The sequence below is a fragment of the Elaeis guineensis genome, chromosome 16 (assembly GCF_000442705.2).
Source record: "Elaeis guineensis isolate ETL-2024a chromosome 16, EG11, whole genome shotgun sequence".
Taxonomy (NCBI): Eukaryota; Viridiplantae; Streptophyta; class Magnoliopsida; order Arecales; family Arecaceae; genus Elaeis; species Elaeis guineensis.
Window position 1 is genome coordinate 43,563,239 of NC_026008.2, and position 21,867 is coordinate 43,585,105.

General features: G+C 38.2%; 1 protein-coding gene across 8 annotated transcripts; it reads left to right on the plus strand.

Moving 5' to 3' along the window:
* The first annotated feature begins 2,380 nt into the window (after positions 1 to 2,380).
* On the plus strand, positions 2,381 to 20,735 carry LOC105059067 (uncharacterized). Of its 8 annotated transcripts, none has more exons than XM_073249952.1 (9): positions 2,382 to 3,078; positions 3,573 to 6,416; positions 18,403 to 18,456; positions 18,887 to 19,217; positions 19,312 to 19,445; positions 19,553 to 19,626; positions 19,717 to 19,790; positions 20,129 to 20,192; positions 20,267 to 20,735. In XM_073249952.1, the coding sequence occupies exons 1-4, from the start codon at positions 2,560 to 2,562 to the stop codon at positions 19,145 to 19,147; spliced, it is 3,678 nt and encodes a 1,225-aa protein (XP_073106053.1). In that variant the 5' UTR covers positions 2,382 to 2,559; the 3' UTR covers positions 19,148 to 19,217; positions 19,312 to 19,445; positions 19,553 to 19,626; positions 19,717 to 19,790; positions 20,129 to 20,192; positions 20,267 to 20,735. The 8 variants fall into 8 exon arrangements, with proteins under 8 accessions (XP_010940525.1, XP_010940532.1, XP_073106056.1 ...); XM_073249951.1 differs by having other exon boundaries at positions 20,129 to 20,167; XM_019855446.2 differs by having other exon boundaries at positions 19,553 to 19,790; positions 20,129 to 20,167.
* Positions 20,736 to 21,867: the final 1,132 nt, after the last annotated feature.

Consider the following 21,867-nt stretch of genomic DNA (forward strand, 5'->3'; position numbering starts at 1 on the left):
GTCCTTATCATTGATGCTTTGTTTGCCTTGTTCTATGGTGGGTCGGGGCATAGCTCCCAGTGGGCTGTAATATTCCAATTGATTGAGAAAAGCGGAACCTCTTTTTCGTTGAAGGACAGAGGCTGCCAGCCTGCCACTATGTGTTTGGATTTTGCTCGGATTTTGCTCGGACTTGTTGTGGAAGAGATCAGCTGTGCAACAGTGCTATCCGTTTCATAATTCAAAGTTGGAGATTTCTTTTGTGTATCGGAGGTGGTGTAGAAAATCCGACGTAGAGTATATCATTTCATCCGATTGGTTCATGTAGTCATCATTTTTCAACACGCATTTAATGTTTGCAGATCAGCTTTTTTGTTTAAAAATTTTATATGACGAAAATGTCTTTGTCTTTTGAAAAAAATTATGACATCATGTGACGTAATATAATCCAGGATGTCATAATATGATTTAAGATATCTAAATGTCTGTAAGTCGGTTTTTCTGTTTAAAAATTTTAAATGATGAAAATACTCTCATTTTTTAGAAAAAAATTATGACGTCCAGTGCAGAATGTCATAATATGGATATAAAATATCATATTTTTTTCAAAGGATAGGAGTATTTTCGTTATACAAAATTTTTAAACGAAAAAATCGATCTACAAGCATTAAATGTGCATTGAAAAGTTGTGACTACGTAGATCAATCAGATAGACAGTGCACTCCATATCAGATTTTCTACACCGCCTGTGGTACACAAAGAATTTCGCTTCAAAGTTGTTAGTTGTAAAGTGTCCGGTTCTTTAGATGTACAGGGGGCCTAAGTACAAGGTCTTGGATCCTCCATGAGAACGTAGCTATCTTATATATTTAGGTGTGAAGAGATGAGGTAAAATTAGAGTGACACCCTTCTAGATCTTTTGGCCTCCCTAATGAACTAGAGGGGTGTTTGGTTTGCAACCAGAATTAGAATTGGAATAGCCAAATTCCTTAAAGCTTTTGGTTCATGACCAAAATCGAATTCAGAATGAAAATTTGAATTCTTAATGGAGAGTAGGGATTGAATTTCATATAAATTGGGCCATTCCTATTTCACCCCCGAAATTCAGATTGGAATGAAACTCATTCTAACCAAACAATTGGAATGAGAGTTATCCATTCCTATTTCAATTTCAGATCCTAACTCCCTCCAACCAAATACCTCTTAGTTTTCCAATAAAAAGCAAATATTCAATTTCTACATTTTTCTGCTCTCGTGTAGTGGACCATGTTCGATCCAACCTCTATGTGTCACCCATCTGTATCCTTGATTGCCATATATGATGAGGAACCACGTAAAAAACCACAAAGAATTGATGCTGTTACCTTAATGTTGGAATCAAGGTCCATCAATCTAAGATTAAGGCAGATTGAAATCACATGACTCTTGTTGGACTAAGAAAAGAGAGGAGGAAGAAGATGATGGCATTAGAAGCATGGTAAAGCATGGGGGCAATCCCAAGGTAATGAAGAAGATGATGTCCTTGTAAGCACACAAAATTAGCCTATTATTAGTGTTGCTTGCGTAAGATAGGTTTGAAGACATAGTCCACAGCATCTACATCACTTCAGTCCAAGGATTGTTTGACAATTCATTATAATCCATCAACAAATTTCAAATGGAAACAAGATGGCAATGTGATTGCTTTTATGCTTCGCATTAGCGAAAGAGGCTTAGATTCCAAGAAAAATGTTTGGATTTGACAAAACAAACTCTGATTTATAGAACGGAGGCAAATGATTCAAAATCAAGAGAAAATAAACACTAAATCTCTATTTTCAGATGAATTCATGCTATATAGGTGAGCAACGAAGTGGCATTGTATCTAACAAAGCTAAGCTCAAGTAGATTAAATGCTTAAATGCTATTTTTAAAACCGCATATGTGCTTAGCAAAATTGCACCTTATCATGTATAGATACTCTGCAATTACCCCAACAAATAATTATAACTAGATTTCTCATTATGGCTATTTCATTATTCTTAATCCTAAGGTGTGTTTGGTTGCCGGCAATGGAGGGTCCAAACTCACCACATTTGAGAAAAGTGGAGCTGAAGTGGGTTCTGACCAAATTTTGACAGAAATGGTCCAAAGTGGTTTTAGTCTAGAGGTAGTTAGCCTACTGAGACCGAACCAAATGGACCCTTAGATTCAAAACGAGTAAATATTTATGATTCATGACTACAGAGTATTCAGCATTTGCAGTACAAAACATGTTTCTAGAAAAATTAAGCTATATAAATTAACTCAGATTCTAACTGGTTTGAACTTGGTCCAATTAAGATCCGACCTGTACATGGAGTGCGGATCCATCAGCCAGAGCTGCCGGACGATATAAGTTTTAAATGAGGACCTGACTTCTTTCATTCAAAGAAATAGGACCTGCCTTGTAAGAGTTCCAACTGAATCAGGTTTTGGATCTCGTTACTCTGAAACTCGGACCACCAGTTCACAAGAACTAGTCATGGTTCTTTCCTTTTCTTCTACTTAAGCTTGGGGCAGCGCCTGAGACCTGAGGAGCGAGGGCGCCGCCACGCCGCGATGGAGCAACCCAACTCCTCTCCCTCCTCCGTCCGCGTCCTCGTACGTCCTCCCGCCGCCTCCACGCCCGCTGCTTCTGCTGCTACCTCCAACCCCCCGATCCCGCCTCCCCAAAATCCATCCTCCTCCTCCTCCGTCACCGCTTCGGCCGCTGCCGCTGCTTCTCCTCTTGACGGTGTCGTGGTTGTGGGCTTCCTCGGCAGCAGGGCCGCCACTGACGTCTCCCATTTTATCAACCGGCTCCTCGACGCCAACGTTTTCGGCTCTGGTGGCCTCGATAAGGATCTTTTTCCCTCCCCCTCTGATGGGGTCGGCCAAGAAGAGGAGTGGTTCCAGCGACGAAGGATCAGCTACTACCACGATGCGGAGAAAGGGATGGTCTTTCTGCAGTTCTCATCGTCCTTGTCGCCGCTGTCGTTGCTGGCCTCGTCTCAAACAGATGGCAGAGGAGATGGTTCCGCATCGGTCTTGGAGCTATCCGACGCCGAGGATCTCCGTGGGATGCTCTTCATGTTCTCTGTGAGTTGTGTCCTTTCGATCTTGCTGTGTTTCTGCTGCTGGGCTATAGGTTTCATTATGTTTGCCTGGTTGTTGATTATGCTGTTGGTTTAGGGTTTGTTATTTTTCCTTTATTGAATTTGATTTGGTTCGTGATCAGATGAAACGTTTATGGTACAAAAGTTACAGACTCCAGTTTGTACTTCGTGCCTTTGCCTTCAAGTCCTGATAGAAAAGACTCCTGTCAAACAACATCAATAACCCGCGTAGACTCTTATCTTATGGAAAACAATTTGAATTATGATTTTGAAGCTAGTAACCGAATTAGGTGTTATTAGCTTTCTTAGTGGGTTCGCGATTACATGAAGGACTTGTAGGATAAAGCTTTTAGATTTTATCTCCAATACCTCAAATAAAACCTTATGCTAATAAACATCAGGAACTGTCTTAGGCTTAGGTGACTTTGAAAATAATTTGGATCCTGAATCTGAAATTAGCAACTAAATCTGAATCAGGTTTGCCATGTGATTATATTTATTCACGAGGGTCTGCGGCTTGATACCCCAATTTTAAAAAAATTCCGGATGCTACAAGCTGCAAAGCATGCTCTGGCACCATTTCTGAGGTCCCAAATTGCTCCAACATTAACAAAATCACCTTCCTCTGTTTCACTCTCAATGGCTCAGAGAGCCTCTTCTGCCTCTCCACCAGGCCGACGTGGCGGGACCTCGAACCGACATGGCTCGGCAATTTCTTTAATGTCAGGTACAGGCTCTCATCCGCTACTGCTGCCAGGGCATTGTACTCCTGTCATTCTCTTTGTTTTCAGTGATGACATGTTGGATGGACCAAATCCGGCAAGCAATGTAGAGGACTCTGCTGATGCCTCATCACTAAATCAGCCGCCCAGTATGGGTGGATTGCCAAGGCCAAGCTTGAACTTGAAAGGTACTGGTTCTGTAGTCATGCTAGCACGTCCTGCAAGTAAAATTGAAGGCAGTTACAGGAAGAAACTGCAATCGTCTTTGGAGGCGCAGGTCCGTTTTTTGATCAAGAAATGCCGCATGCTGGTTGGTACAGAATCTGGTCATCTTGGTTCAAGAGGGGTTGGTCATGTGAGCTCCTTTCCCCTGTTTTCTCTTGATGCATCAAGGGTTGTTGCATTGCTGGACAGGTCTGAGAACCAGAGAGGTGAATCCTTGGATTTTATTACAGGTCTTTTGGAGGAGGCTCTTAATTCAAAAACTGTCCTGGATATGTTTTCACTCGAAAACCATTGCCAGCCTTTGAATAATGAGGACATTCAGTTGATAAAGGATTTTATATTCAGGCAATCTGATACTCTAAGAGGAAGAGGAGGCCTGCCAAGTAATGCTAACACTGGTGCGGCTGCTGGTGTTGGGATGGTAGCTGCAGCAGCTGCTGCTGCAGCAGCATCAGCTGCAGCAGGAAAGCCGGTTCGTGTCCCTGAACTCCCAAGTTTAGAAAACTGGCTGTCTTTGAGTAATGTGATTCTTGATTCCTTGCTGTCTGCAAAAGATGGCTCTATGAATGAAATTGGAAACATGAAAAAAATACCTCGTCAAAGAAGTGCAAATGAGATACGAGATGAGCAGATTTCTGCACCCGGAACCAATCCTATTGAAGCTGCAATTTCTTGTTTGGAAAGTAGTAAAGGCCTTAACATGAAGTTTTCTATATCTTGGTGTCAAAGAGCTCTTCCAGCTGCTAAGGAGGTTTACCTGAAAGAGTTGCCTGCATGTTACCCGACTACTTTGCACAAGACACAATTGGAGAGAGCTTTGCAAGCATTTCACTCGATGGTTAAGGGACCAGCCGTCCAATTATTTTCAAAGAAGCTGGAAGATCAATGCACATCAATATGGGAATCAGGAAGGCAACTATGTGATGCTGTCAGCCTGACAGGAAAGCCATGCATGCATCAGAGACATGATGATAAGAAGCAACACTCCAGTGGATATGTTTTTCTCCATGCCTGCGCTTGTGGTCGCTCAAGGCGCCTTCGAGATGATCCTTTTGACTTTGACAGTGCTAATATCACATTCAATTGTTTTGCAAATTGTGAGAATCTCCTTCCTACTCTCGTACTTCCAAGAGGAGGTAATGCAGGATTTCTTCCTCCGAGTTCATGGCGTTTGATGCGTCTTGGAGGTGCAAGATATTATAAACCATCAAAAGGCTTGCTTCAAACTGGATTCTGCTTGACTGAAAAATATTTATTTAAATGGACAATTTCACTGGAGAGAGAGAAGGAGACAAGCAGCTTTCCTGTTGGTGTTACTGGCAGAAGTTCTGTAGTAAGCACAACTCCTGATCTCAAGCATGTTTCCATTGTGGATGAAGAAGTGAAGAAATCTGGTGCTGCTGAGTTTCCTAGAGAAGTTAAGCATGGAGGATCAGAAAACCAGAAAAAGCACTTAGAGATGCTCCATTCTGATGACTCAAGTATCAGCTTTGGCAAAGGGCTTCCATCTTTTAATATGAAGAAGCCTTTTTCTGAGGTTGTCGCAGGCACCATTGCCACAGATTCAACATTTCCTAGTCTTCAGCAGAGTAAGCAACCAAAAACTAATGCAGAAAAAAGTATGAGACTAGTGACTTCAGCTGATAAAACTGATGATCAAATCCATGAAGCTGATAGTCGTCAAGGACCTCAAAGAGGTGACCATATTTCTGTTCAGGAAAGCACACACAGACAGGGGCCTAACCTTCAGAATGCTAGCAACCCCTTTTTACAGATAGGAAGTAATATAGTGCCGGTAAACTTAGGCGGTGAAAAAATTAAATCAAATAATTCTTTGAAGCAGGTAATTGTATATGTTGGGTTCGAGCACGAGTGCTCCTATGGACACCGCTTCTTATTGTCTCCAGAGCATCTGAAGGAGCTTGACCCTGCCTATTCACTTCCTGATAAATTGCATTTGTCTACCGATGATTCTGATGGGAATTTAGAAAATAAGAACAGTGTGCATGATAAAATTCTTCAGAAGTCATCTGGAACAATGTCTGCTGCTGTGAATAATAGGAAAAAAAGTAATAGGTCCACAGAACTAGTGGTTAGATATAGTCAACAAATTGATAGATTCATGCTTTCCTCCAGATCAGACTTGGAAAAGTTGCCATCTGTGCATGGGCTTTCGATGTATTCTGACTCTATGGGAAAACTTGAAGGGAATCCTCCACATCTTAGACTGGATGATGGTGGAACTGCATTCACTTTGTTAAACAGGAAATTGCCTATATATATGAATTGTCCTCACTGCAAGAACTCTACAAGACAGGACCACCAGAAGATCAAATTTGCAAGTACTGTATCACAGCTGCAACGGATTTTTCTGGTAATGAACTATTCTGCAGTTGTATTGCTGTTTACTATTTTTCTCAATTTAGATTGATAAATATCACTTTGGATACATTCATTCTTCCAGTTGTTTTTGTTGCCCAGCTATGCAACCCAAGAGGGGGGGGGGGGGGGGGTGAATTGGGTTTCTAAAAATTTTAAGCCCAACAGATAACTTATGAAGAACAAAACAATGGCTTTAAATCAATATTAATTAACTAAAGCAGTATTGCAAGGATATAATAAATAAATAAAATAAAGCGATAAAGCACACCACAAACACAAGGATTTATAGTGGTTCGGTGCTAACCTTGCACCTACGTCCACTCCCCAAGATCCCACTTGAGAATTTTAATCCACTATCCTTTGTATTCAACCCGAATACAAAACGTCGGAAACTCCGACACTAGCTATCCCAAGCTAGAATACAAGACGTCGGAAACTCCGACCCTAGCTATCCCAAGCTAGAACACTTGTTTCCCGGGTACAAGCAAACCCAAAACACTCCGATTTCAGGTTCGGATCAACCTTTCCTTGTTTTGGAAATCCTCCAAAAACAAGAGCAAAAACTCACAAAGAGTAAGAATATTTAGAGCACAGATGAATACAATAACAGCTCCTTAAATGAGCAAATATAACAATAAAAGCTTTACTCAAATGAAGAACCCCTTTTTCAGATTTTCTCAAGATGAATGAACGGTTGAACGCTTGAGAAGAGGTTGATTGTTGATTGAAGATCTCTTGAAAGCTTTGAACGATCTCTAGATCAAGGTTGAAAACAATCGACTTGAAAGATTCTCTCTTTGAATGCTCTTGCTTTTCTTTTTCACAAACTCTCTTGAATATTGTGGATCCTCTCTCTTCTTCTTGAATATTTCGTTGATCTCAGATTTAGGATCCTCTCTTCTGTTCTTCTCTTTTTCTTCTTTTTCTCTTCACATTTGATTTCACGTTTGATCCGCTATTTAATCTGCAATTTCTTTCATCATTTAAAGCATTTTGTAGCATTAGAAGCAAGAGAAAACAATTTAGGCAGATAAAGAGCCGTTAGAGGATTTTTAGGAAGCATAAATGGCAATTAAAACGGGCAAAAAAATAGCCGTTGCTGACATTTCCCGTCGCAGGGGTCGACTCATGAGTCGACTCATGCTTCAGGAGTCGACTCATGAGTCGACTTCTGTTGCAACAGACCAGAAGATCTGATTTCTGGATTTTTCGGCTCAAATCAGCAGAGGTCGACTCATGAGTCGACTCATGCCTTGTGGGTCGACTCATGAGTCGACTCACAGGTCGTGCCAAGCCAAAAATCCAGCGTGCCATGGGAATTTTTTCGTGCCATTCAGCTCATAGTGCCATGAGTTGACTCATGAGTCGACTCATGCACTTCAAACCTTCATAACTTCAAAAATATTAGTCCAAACACAATGAAATTTTCACCAATAGATTTCAAATCATTTGTTCTACCAAATGGTACTATCAAATCAGGATTTTAGTGAAATTACGATTTTGCCCTTGAAGAGCATAAGGACTTTTTCAATTGATTGTATCCCTTCAATCTGCTTTGTAATCATCAAAATCAATCTAGGAGCAACAATCTCCCCCTTTTTGATGATGACAAAACATATGAACAAAAATATTTATGTTAATGCATTAATTTCAAAAGAATCCATTATGGGTGTATATGCTTGAAAAGAGTATGATTCTTTTGGCATGTAATATAAATGCAAAAATAGTTTGTCCATTTTCTTAAAGATTTGAAAAGGGTATTAGATCATTTTGAGTTCAAGATATTTCAGAGCAAGAGAAGATAAATAACTTTTTCTATGTATCAGAGCAAAAATAATTTTTACAATGATATCAGAAAAGATTTTATAATGTATCAGAGCAAGAAAAAAATTTTTTTTTTTTAATGTATCAGAGAAAATTTCATTCAGTATTAGAGCAAATGTTATAATATTTTAGAGAAACCTTCACACTGTATCGGATCATGTATCAGATCAAGTTGAAAGAAATTGTAGGATGTATCAGAGTAAAACAAATTTCTTATTGATGTCTCAAGGTGAGTAAAATTTCAAAAGCAAGTTTGAATATCAGAGCATATATATAAAAAATACTTATTGTACTCATGATTTTGCTTTTGATGGATTAAAGTTCTGTCTGATACCAAATTTCTCTGTCTGATACCAAATTTCGATACCAAAATTTCTCAAAGTTTTGTTTAATCTTTCAATCCTTGTTTTTGTCTAATTTCTCCAATATTTATTTAATTTCTTCAATATTTGTTTTAATTTAATTTCTCCCCCTTTTTCTCATAATTTAGGGTTTTGCTTTTTGTCTAATTTCAATTTTTGTTTAATTTTAATTTCTCCCCCTTTTTGACATCATCAAACATAGTTAACTCTTTCTTTTCCTTTTCTGAAAATATTCTTTAATTTCTTCCTCTTTAGAGTTTTTTTTTTCACAGATGTTTGCTCCCCCTCAATATAGCAATTATCAATAGCAAACAACAACAAGGAGAAGATAATATTTCAATAGATGTATCAGAGATTGAAATATAACCAAAATATAATCATTACAAAGATATAGGTAAAAGATGATTCCATTTCAATACATAAAATTCAACCAGCTAAATGTCAATACATGGCCCCAAGGTATAGATCCTAGAACAAGATACTAACTCCTAAGATCTAGATAAGTCAATGATCAGAGTCATCAGATATAGTATGAGAAGATGATGGATCAGAAGTGCGTCCTCTACCCCGTCTGCCTCTGCCACGAGTAGGAGAACGAGATGAACTGGGAGGCTGAGAACGCTGAGATACTAGGGCTGATATCATGAGTCTGATAGAATCAAGTACGTTCAGTGCTCTGGAAACAGATTGAAGTAGAGCAGTGAACTGGGTGGTAGCATGCTCACTCGATCCTCTGATCTCTTTCCTCAGTAGCTCATATCCACCTTCTAGTGCTCCTCTGAGCCTGCCAGCCTCTGCAGTGAGGTCTGTGACCTCAATGGTAGACTCCTGTGGCTGGGGATGGGCCAATGCAAGGACTTGCCCCTGCAAGTCAAGAACTCTGCCAGTAAGTCTCCAGACTGTATCCTCAAGCTGCTGTATCCTGACGGACTGATCTGAAATCATCTGAAATATAGTGGAGATGTGGGGAGTAATGGTCTGATCAGAAGAAGTAGCTCCAGGTGCAAAAGAAGTACTACTCCACTGGCTAGACAACAAAGAAGCCACACGCTGAGATATATGCTCGATCTGATCGTCAGCCAGTCTGAACTCTGAATGAGGTGCTCTGCTCTCTGGCTGATACACTGGTGTGGGCATCCTAGTAAACTCAGAAGGGCCAGCCTCAGTATCAGGAATGAACTGGGTATCTGGTGAAGCTGCCCTGAAATCATGTACAGGAGAAGATGGACCTTCTTCTTCTATTCTGCCTTCAGTTCTGTCTTCAGCTCTTTCCTCAGCTCTCTCCTCAGCTCTTTCTTCAGAGCCCTTGATCCAACCACCAACAGTCTTTGTAATTCCCATTCGGTGCAGGCTGTGTTGGTTGAAAGTGTCCACATGTGAGAGCTTGGTAGGTGTCTCCCCCTCACAGCTAACTCCAAACCTCCTAAAAACTCTAGTAAGGGCCATACCATAAGGCAAGTGTGCCTTGGATCTGTTCAAAGTTTCTCTCATGGCCTCTATCATAAGTGTAGGGAGGTTTAGGGGGGTCTGAGTGATGATATGAAACATGACACATACATCTCTGCCAGATAGTAAGTCATGTCTACCACTCCTAGGAAAGAATAGTTTTGTCACAATCTGATGCAGGACCCTCATCTCAATGGACAGTAGCTTTGCTTCCAATTTGTTTAAACTTCCTGAAAAATCTTCTCCTAAGATAATTCTGATCCCTTCTTCTTTAATTGGGAGTTCCATATATGAGTATCCTTCACTAGGCAACTGAAGTATCTCTCCCAATATCCTAGAATCCAAACAGATGTCAATCTCCTTTACAGTTGAAGTCACAGACCCGTTTCCATAATTTAGGTTCTGGTAGAACTCTCTGACTAGATCAACATAGGTGACTTCCTTAAGAGAGCAATAAAGTTCCCATCCTTGATTTTTGATCTTGGTAGCAAAAGTAAAGCCTTCTTTCTCAAAGAACCGAAAATCTATATTTTTCCCGGTTTCTACTTTTCTATCAGAAAGAAGATTTACACTGGGGCTTATGGAGGGTTGAGAGGGACCTTGAGCAGGTACTGAAACTGGATTGGGAACAGTGGAAGACTGAGCATGCCTTTTCTTTCGGACAATTTCCTCAGGCTCTCGGATTGATTTCCTTCTTTGGGGAAGTTTCATCTTTGGAGCCATATCCAATAAGGTAGCAGACAAGAAGACTTGAATTCAGTGGAGGAGGGATCACAAAAGAGTAAAGAAGAATTTTGGTGGAGAAAAGAAGTGGATTTTGAATGAACGGTGAAGTTCTAGGGCACGTTCCACCCGCGCCTAATACTGCGAGAAAGCACAGAAAAATCCTTTTCAAGGAAGCGATTTTTGGTGGAGAGGAGGAGGGAGAATTGCCTCAGAATTGATCCTTGGATTTGGAGCAAAAAGAGTTGGAGAGGACGGCTTTCGGAAGGAAGACGACGAGAAGATGAGTCGTCTCATAAACAAGGTTTCCCGTTTTAAAAACAATGAACCCGATGGAAGTTGGTGGGATTTACAAGTTTGCCATTGAGTCGACTCATGGGGGTCGACTCATGAAGTTCAGAAAATCAGGAAAAATGCAAATAAATTCCAGAAAAATTCAAAATTTTGGGAGAAAGAATTTTGCTCAATGATAAGTTTTTAGAGTGATAAAACTGAGCTTTTGGAACCAGGATAGATGTTGAAAATTGAGCTCTAAGAGTTTTTGACATCTATTCTTTGGAAATTGAGAAATTTCAGATAAATGGATCTAGAATTCCTAGATTTCTCCTAATTTCACAGAATCTTTCCTCACTAAGGGCCTTTGTAAAGATATCAGCTAATTGATTTTCAGTGCAAACATATTCAAGAATTATATTTTTGTTTTGAACATGTTCTCTTATAAAATGATGTCTTATTTCAATATGTTTAGATCTTGAGTGTTGTATTGGATTTTTAGATAGATTTATAGCACTTGTATTATCACATCTTATTGGTGTTTCATTAAGTTTGATTCCAAAATCTTCGAGTTGTTGCTTAATCCACAAGATTTGAGCACAGCAACTTCCGGCTGCAATGTATTCGGCCTCAGCCGTAGACAGTGCCACCGAATTTTGTTTCTTGCTAAACCATGAGATTAGGTTAACTCCAAGAAATTGGCAAGTTCCACTTGTGCTTTTTCTATCTAATTTACATCCAGCAAAATCAGCATCAGAATATCCTAACAAATTAATTTGTGAGTCCTTAGAGTACCATAACCCTATAGTTTGTGTACCATTTAAGTATCTAAGGAATCTTTTAACAGCATTCAAATGAGATTCCTTAGGATTAGATTGATATCTTGCACATAAGCAAACACTAAACATGATATCAGGCCTACTTGCAGTTAAATATAATAATGAGCCAATCATACCTCTATAGTATTTTAAGTCTACGCTTTTACCTTCATCATCCTTGTCAAGCTTACATGAGGGACTCATTGGTGTGCCAATTGGTTTGCAGTTCTCCATTCCAAATCTTTTGAGTAGTTCCTTGGTGTACTTGCTTTGGGTGATGGAGATTCCCTCTTTTGATTGTTTGATTTGGAGTCCGAGGAAGAAGGTGAGTTCTCCCATCATGCTCATCTCGAACTCTCCCTGCATAAGCTTAGCAAAGTCTTGACAAAGGGATTCATTAGTAGACCCAAAAATTATGTCATCAACATAAATTTGTATAATTAGCATATCATTTTGGTTTCTTTTAATAAATAGAGTTGTATCCACATTGCCTCTTGAGAAACCATTATTTAGTAGAAATTTGCTTAGCCTTTCATACCATGCTCTAGGTGCTTGTTTTAGACCATATAAAGCTTTATTTAATCTAAAGACATGATTGGGAAAGGCATGATTTTCAAATCCAGGGGGTTGTTCTACATATACTTCTTCAGAAATATATCCATTTAAAAATGCACTTTTAACATCCATTTGAAATAGTTTGAATTTCATAAAGCAAGCATAAGCAAGTAGAAGTCTAATGGCTTCTAATCTAGCAACAGGTGCAAAGGTTTCATCAAAATCAATTCCTTCTTCTTGATTATATCCCTTAGCAACCAGTCTTGCTTTATTTCTAATTACATTTCCATGCTCATCTAATTTGTTTCTAAAGACCCATTTTGTGCCAATTATTGAATAATCTTTAGGTCTTTTCACTAAGGTCCAAACATTATTTCTTTCAAATTGACTGAGTTCTTCTTGCATAGCATTAATCCAGTTATGATCATTTTCAGCTTCTTCAAAAGTTTTAGGTTCAAGTTGAGATACAAAAGCACAATGATTAAGTACATCTCTAAGTGAAGAACGTGTTTTTACCCCATGCATAGGATCACCGATAATTAATTCCTTAGGGTGGTTGTGAACATACCTCCATTCCTTGGGTAAGTCATTTGTACCTTGAGGTTGTTCTTGAATTTCTTCACCTTTCTCATTTTGTTCATCTTCTTGATCCTTGTCTTCTGGAGTTGCTGAATCTTTTAGAGTGATCTCCTTCATACCTTCTATTAGTGGATCTGCATCATCAACATCCTTATTCTTCCTTGAAGGAAGATCGTTAGATTCATCAAAGACAACATGTATGGACTCCTCAACTACTAAGGTTCTTTTGTTGAACACTCTAAATGCTTTACTAGTGGAGGAGTAACCTAGAAGGATTGCTTCATCTGATTTTGCATCAAATTTACCAAGTTTTTCTTTGCCATTATTTAATACAAAACATCGGCAACCAAAAACATGAAAATAGGCAATATTTGGTTTTCTTCCTTTCCAAAGTTCATAGGGGGTTTTCTTTAAAAATTGTCTTATTAAAGCACGATTTAAAATGTAACATGCTGTGTTAATAGCTTCCGCCCAAAAATATTTTGGAAGGTTGCTTTCACAGAGCATGGTACGGGCCATTTCTTCTAAGGTTCTATTTTTCCTTTCAACTACCCCATTTTGTTGGGGTGTCCTAGGAGCAGAGAAGTTGTGGCCAATTCCATTTTCATCACAAAAATTTTCAAACTCATGATTTTCAAATTCTGTTCCATGATCACTTCTAATATTTTGAATTGAAAACCCTTTTTCATTAGTGACTTTTCGATGAAATTTCGTGAAAATTTGAAAAGTTTCATTTTTGTGAGCTAAAAAGAAAATCCAAGTAAAACGAGAGTAATCATCAATTAATACAAATCCATATCGTTTTCCTCCTAGACTAGTGGTTTTAGTTGGTCCAAATAAATCCATATGTAAGAGCTCTAAAGGTCTAGAAGTTGAAATAGTGTTTTTGGATTTAAATGATACTCTAGTTTGTTTACCTAATTGGCATGCATCACAAATTCTATCCTTTTCAAAATTCAATTTCGGCAAACCGAGAACTAAATCCTTTTTGATTAATTTTGAAAGAGAATGCATGCTAATATGTGCAAGTCTACGATGCCACAGCCAACTAGTCTCATTTATTTTAGCATTTAAGGAAACTAGGCATTGCATGTCTAATTTAGTTAAATCATTCAAGTCTACCATATAAACATTGCCATGCCTATGTCCTATAAATTTAATGCCATCGTTAATAGGACTCGTCACAATGCATACAGATGATTCAAAACTTACTTTATACCCTTTATCACAGAATTGACTAATGTTAAGTAAGTTATGCTTTAAACCTTTAACAAGTAAAACATTCTCAATGTATTTGGAGGGAGTGATACCAATGTTACCTATCCCGATGATCTTTCCTTTGCCATTATCTCCAAAGGTGACCATCCCTCCATCCTTAGCATTAAGCGTGATGAATTGTGATTCATCACCAGTCATGTGTCTCGAGCATCCGCTGTCAAGATACCATTTCCTGTTTCCTTCTTGGGATGCTAGACACACCTGCAAGCACAGATCAAGTTTCTGTCTTAGGTACCCAAGCTTTTTTGAGTCCTTTCAGGTTAGTCAGAATGGTTCCTTTTGGAACCCATATTTTCTTTGTGTTTGCATATTTGTTAATAAAACATGTGTATGATTTATGTCCTATTCTTCCACATTTAAAACAAGTAATATTTGTAGGCTTTTTGCTTGAATAATTTGCATAAATATCCTTCAAAAATTTTTGTTTCTTCAGGGGTTTATAACCAAGTCCAGCCTTATCATATATAGCTTTCTGATTATCAAGGATCATATTTAGCTTGTTTGAACTTAAGGTGAACTTATCTACTATAGATTTCAGCCTGTTAATTTCATCCTTAAAGTTTTGATTTTCTTGAATCAATGTGAATTTTTCAATTGAAAGAATTTCAGCTTGTTTCACTAAGGACTGATTTTTCAATTTCAGCTCTTTGTTTTTCTTCCCTAGTTTCTTTAATTCATCAATTGAATCATAGAAAGCTTCATGCAATTCTTCAAAAGTAAACTCACTAGTGGATTCAGAAGTTACCTCATTTTCATGTGCCATCAGGCACAGATTGGCTTGTTCGGTTGAGGTTTCCTCGTCGGAGCTTGAGTCATCACTCGCACTCCAGGTCGCCATCATTGCCTTCTTTTTGAATTTCTTTGGACCTTTCTTCAATTGAGGACATTCGGATCTGAAATGTCCTGGCTTCTTGCACTCGTAGCATATAGGGGTTTGATCTTTCTCCTTTTCTATGCTTTGATCCCCTTTTGTAAATTTCTTTCTCATCCCCTGTTTCCTTTTTCTTAGAAACTTCTTGAATTTCCGGGTGATGAGAGCCATCTCCTCATCCTGATCTTCATCTTCAGAGTCATCTGTTTCATAATCAGGTGAAGTTGTGGATTTGAGGGCAATGGTTCTTTTCTTTTTGATTTCATCCTCTTGATGTTGCATCATGCTAAGTTCATGAGTCATCAAGGATCCAAGAAGCTCTTCTAGAGGTAGAGTGTTCAAGTCCTTTGCTTCTTGGATGGCAGTCACCTTGGCTTCCCAAGTTCTTGGCAGTGACCTGAGAATCTTCCTTACAAGTTCACTGTTAGTATAAGATTTGCCAAGACTCTTTAAACCATTGATTATATCAGTAAAACGAGTAAACATAGCAGTTATGGACTCATCATGCTCTATTTTGAACAATTCATATTTATGTACAAGCATGTTTATTTTAGACTCTTTTACTTGATTTGTTCCCTCATGGGTGACTTCTAACCTATTCCATATTTTTTTAGCAGATGCACAAGTAGAAATGCGATTAAATTCACTAGCATCTAGTGCACAATAAAGAACATTCATAGCTTTGGCATTTAATTGTGCCAATTTCTTGTCAACCTCATCCCATTCTTTCTCGGATTTGGTTGACTCCTCACCATCTATAATCTTGGTGGGTGTGTGAGGACCATTCACTATGATACTCCACATATCATAGTCGAGTGCTTGTATGAAAATCTTCATCCGAGCTTTCCAATAGGTGTAATTAGACCCATTGAAAAGTGGAGGTCGGTTTGTTGATTGCCCCTCAGCTAGAGAAGTTCCAACATGGGTTGCCATAGATCTTTGGCTCTTTGATTGTTAGATCAAAGAAGGGCTAGAGCACTGGCTCTGATACCACTTGTTGCCCAGCTATGCAACCCAAGAGGGGGGGTGAATTGGGTTTCTAAAAATTTTAAGCCCAACAGATAACTTATGAAGAACAAAACAATGGCTTTAAATCAATATTAATTAACTAAAGCAGTATTGCAAGGATATAATAAAGAAATAAAATAAAGCGATAAAGCACACCACAAACACAAGGATTTATAGTGGTTCGGTGCTAACCTTGCACCTACGTCCACTCCCCAAGATCCCACTTGGGAATTTTAATCCACTATCCTTTGTATTCAACCCGAATACAAAACGTCGGAAACTCCGACACTAGCTATCCCAAGCTAGAATACAAGACGTCGGAAACTCCGACCCTAGCTATCCCAAGCTAGAACACTTGTTTCCCGGGTACAAGCAAACCCAAAACACTCCGATTTCAGGTTCGGATCAACCTTTCCTTGTTTTGGAAATCCTCCAAAAACAAGAGCAAAAACTCACAAAGAGTAAGAATATTTAGAGCACAGATGAATACAATAACAGCTCCTTAAATGAGCAAATATAACAATAAAAGCTTTACTCAAATGAAGAACCCCTTTTTCAGATTTTCTCAAGATGAATGAACGGTTGAACGCTTGAGAAGAGGTTGATTGTTGATTGAAGATCTCTTGAAAGCTTTGAACGATCTCTAGATCAAGGTTAAAAACAATCGACTTGAAAGATTCTCTCTTTGAATGCTCTTGCTTTTCTTTTTCACAAACTCTCTTGAATATTGTGGATCCTCTCTCTTCTTCTTGAATATTTCGTTGATCTCAGATTTAGGATCCTCTCTTCTGTTCTTCTCTTTTTCTTCTTTTTCTCTTCACATTTGATTTCACGTTTGATCCGCTATTTAATCTGCAATTTCTTTCATCATTTAAAGCATTTTGTAGCATTAGAAGCAAGAGAAAACAATTTAGGCAGATAAAGAGCCGTTAGAGGATTTTTAGGAAGCATAAATGGCAATTAAAACGGGCAAAAAAATAGCCGTTGCTTACATTTCCCGTCGCAGGGGTCGACTCATGAGTCGACTCATGCTTCAGGAGTCGACTCATGAGTCGACTTCTGTTGCAACAGACCAGAAGATCTGATTTCTGGATTTTTCGGCTCAAATCAGCAGAGGTCGACTCATGAGTCGACTCATGCCTTGTGGGTCGACTCATGAGTCGACTTACAGGTCGTGCCAAGCCAAAAATCCAGCGTGCCATGGGAATTTTTTCGTGCCATTCAGCTCATAGTGCCATGAGTTGACTCATGAGTCGACTCATGCACTTCAAACCTTCATAACTTCAAAAATATTAGTCCAAACACAATGAAATTTTCACCAATAGATTTCAAATCATTTGTTCTACCAAATGGTACTATCAAATCAGGATTTTAGTGAAATTACGATTTTGCCCTTGAAGAGCATAAGGACTTTTTCAATTGATTGTATCCCTTCAATCTGCTTTGTAATCATCAAAATCAATCTAGGAGCAACAGTTTTGATGAATTTTTGGAGCTTTTAAGACTTGTTTATGTACTGCAACTGATTTACCGGCCTTTGCCAACTTGCCTTCCCTGTCAGTCTTTTATATTTATCAGAATATGAAAAATTATTTGTGTTGTACCTTTTAAGTAATAATTAAAATGAATCTATTTGTTCCATCTAAAAAAATGAATCTATTTGTTCCATCTAAAAGAATCATTCTTTACTTATCAATGATGGCTTCAGTTCAATGAACTGTCAAAGTATTACCTTTGGAACTTACTAATGTTTAGATTGTAAACTGACTTCTACCTTGTTAACTCCTACAAGCATTAATACTTGCCGTCAACTAGAACGAGGGAAACTGAACTCTGGAGATCTTATATCAGTCCCACATAACTTGGAAGTCCAACTTATGGGCTGCTAGGCTGGTCAAGTTGCCTTTACAGTTCAGTCCTTGAGTGGAGCAAAGCTCATAACTTAAGCCGTATAGACATCATGTGACATATCTGACTTGACATTCTCCCTTTTTCAACTTGTTAAGGACTCAGCTAGCTCTATTTCTTTCCTTGCACGCTTCAAAAAGTGATTTTCCATATTGGCTATGCACAAGTTCTACTGCATGGAGTCGCCATTCTGAAAATGTAGTTATGGTCAAATAGTTATTTCTCAGTGCTGTATAATGCTAAGGTCCTCCTTTTTTTCTTTCCTCAAGTATACATCATTGGCAGCTGTAATCTACAATCCTAATATTGATCTTTCTCCATTTTGCCATGCAGGTGACTCCCCCTTTTCCTACTGTTTTAGCAACACACCCAGTAATACAATTTGAGGTAAGTATGATGCATAAAAGGCTCTCATATTACTAGCCTTTTCATTCCTTAAGCTATAAGTAGTTTCTCGTTTTCAATTAGGCAATCTACTCTAGTTTAATTATTGAAGGAAGTTCTTAATCTGTATTCAGTATTGAGATGCAAGCTGCTTCTTCATAGAAGACCAGATGAATTTCTGCTTCTTCATTAGGTTGTTGCCTTCTAAGACATTCTTTTTAGTAAAATATCTACATAGGTCAAACTCCAAGTTCTTAACTGCTGTACAATTGAAATTTATTATCTGGTATCTTTATATATTGAGGTCTGCTGTTTCAATTGGACAGACAGTTATGATGTACACGTTTGTAAACAAGGTATATTGGTGCCTCCTTTTAAGTTTTATTTATATTTTTGTGCTAAGAAGGTTTGGTGCACATGAATGTACTTTTAGGACTCTTGCCTGCCTCAGTCTATTTCTGATCGCGAACAGCAATTACGGTTCACTCTTGGTTGTCGAGTTATCCTACCACCTGAGAGCTTTCTTACATTAAGACTCCCGTTTGTTTATGGTGTTCAAATGGATGATGGAAATCTATGCCCACTTAACCACCTTGAGCATCAACCAGAGCTCACAGCATGGCTTGTTGAAGGCACAGCTTTGCAGGTTGTCTCAATGGAACACGAATATGATAAGGAAATTCCCATGAAGTAAGAACTTAAGGGAATAAATTTCAACATCTTTTAATTTGTAAAGCAGAGTGGAGGCTGCAAGTATGCCTGAGGTGAGATTTGAAGTCTGCCAATTTCAGCCCTATGTTTGGGTTTGGAACAAAATTTCTCCTGAGAATCTAATGTTTTTGAATACTGATGTTCCAGAACATTATAACATCTTTAGTGATTTGTGAATACGAGGCTGTGGAGTCTTGATTGAGCGTATTCCATTCTGCAGTGGACAAAAGGTAGATTGAGGCTTCTCCATGTCACAAGAAGCATGTTTTGCATGTGATGAGGTAATAACTACGTTCTCATGGCCTTCTCAGTAATAAACTTTGAGAACATTTTCTTTCTTTAGTTACTAGGTACCTTGGGTGGTATGATATTCTCTTGTTTGTCATAGGCGTGCCCTACTGGTATCAGTTGAAGATTTCAATATTATCACTATCTACAGACAAGTGGTTCAAGGAAACCAAGGCAAGGACCACTTACAAGTTCTATTGGAATAATTAAAATATTTTGCTATTTAGACTGCAAGAATACTTTAGGCACATCTCTGTGTGGTAGCTGGCCGTGGTTGGCTTTTGGCATCGATTTGCCATGGAAGGGCAAACAATTGATACGGCATCTCCCTATGTCAGGTGTGTTGATCTCATTCTTTCATCTGTGCATTAGGCATTAGCATCTGACTTGGAGAAATTTATGTTTAATATGGTTCCGAGCATTATGATTATTAAAAGGCTGCTGTTAGCTTGCTAAATCTTGCTTATAAAATTTATGTTTGACACTAAACATTTTTTGGTTTAATAATTTTTGTATTTATATTTGAAGTGGCTTCTGGTGTGCATGATCTGAGAAAAGTACCCATACAGTTTTTTTTTTTTTTTTTGCCCTTCATTTGAGAATGCAACAACGATATTTCTCAAAAGAATGCATCAATGATGGCTATACTAAACTTGTCTTTACACCATCTTTGCAGATAACTCTAGCAGCTGCTCAAAAACTACAGAAGCCAGAGGTTTCAGACTTGCTTATGTCATCTGGTTGATGAGTATAAACATCTTTTTTCTCCAAACTTATAATTGTGTAATATTTACTGGTACTTTTTTGTCAACAGATGTGATTAGAGATCTAAAAAGGACCATGTTTCTTACCAGTTCAATTTCTTCAGTTCTAAAGCCTGTGTATCAGTTGAGTGAATTCACTGATGTGTCCATTCAGAATAATATAACCGCACCACAGGATTTGGGTTATTAAACACTGATTGCAACCTTTCTGGTGCTCAGTTGCTAGGCTAAGATTGGGTAGTCACCACCAGAGACTACAACTGTTTGAGAATCTCAACATGTTAAAGACATGTCAACATGTAACTGTTTTATTAACTATTTTTTTCGAAATATTCTGGTACATTCAGTTGAATCATGGATGCTGTTAGGTCCTTATTTAACTCATAGAAAAGCAAGAAAAGCATCCTCCAACGTTGAAATTATGTATGCAATATTGGAATTGCATGGTTTATGCCCCTTGTCAGGTTGATACTTACCTGAAATTATACATTATGGATCTCTCACGCTTAAGAATTTAAAGATGTTTTGGATTTACTTAAACCTCTAGTGATGCTGGTAACCTGAACGATATGAAATATTGATAGCATTGATAGCAGGCGATGGTGGGGTATACTGTGTAATAATTGATCAGAGAGAATTCAATATTTGAAGAAAACCATGTGGAAGTATGTTTTACAGGGTTATTTAGGGCTTCTTAGTTTCCTTGTTGGCATCTAAACCCTTTCTTGTAGTTGTTTTTACCAATTAAAGCTCAGTAGCCTTAGTCTGGGACATCTATGCAGAACTGTCGAGCACAAGGAGTAGATTGATGGCTGGTAAATGGATAGAGCAGAATTGTTAGAAACAGATTATCTTTAATCACCCTAACAAAACTAATACTGTCATATTGGAAGTTGAAGCTTTTCAGCAGTCTTTTTCTTGGTGTTTATTACAAAGCTTGAAGGAATAAACTAGCTTATTATGAATGGAGGCTTAACACAAATCTAATCAGAGGTCAAGAAACAAACAAATTATGAAGGCTTCATATGTACCACAATCTAAAGGATGCACATATGAGGTGAAATGCTTGCAGAATGACTTGTCCGGCCTAGTATGACAAATTATAATGTAGTATTTGTATCAGAAAATTGGGTGACCTGTATTTTCCATCTGATTGAGCCAAAAAAATTTCATCTAGCTTCTTGAAATAGGGGTTAGAAGGAAGAGCAAGTAAAAACTCTTTTTTATGAAAAATTTGAAAATATGGTATGATCTTACAAGATTACTGAATATTGATTGGTTAAGAGAAAATTGAAGAATTTTCTGGATCATATATAAGAAAAGTTAAACTCTAGATTTTACCTACTCTTTGGTTTGTAGTAGGAGTGGTGCTACGGCTGTGCTTGTGTAAATGAAATTTATCTTCATCTTGTGCCTGCTCTCGGATTTTATGTGCTGGCAAGGCCTATACAGAGCACGGATGGAAGATGACAGGGTAATTCAGGACTGCACTGGATATTAATCATTAGAAATTAGAATGGCCAACCCCTTCCAGAAAAAAACAGAAAAAAAAAAAAACATGCCAAGAGTTAATGAAGAGAATAATTACCCTGACTTATGCCATCTTTCACAGCAATAATATAGCAATTGGGTTAAAAAAGAAAAAGAAAGA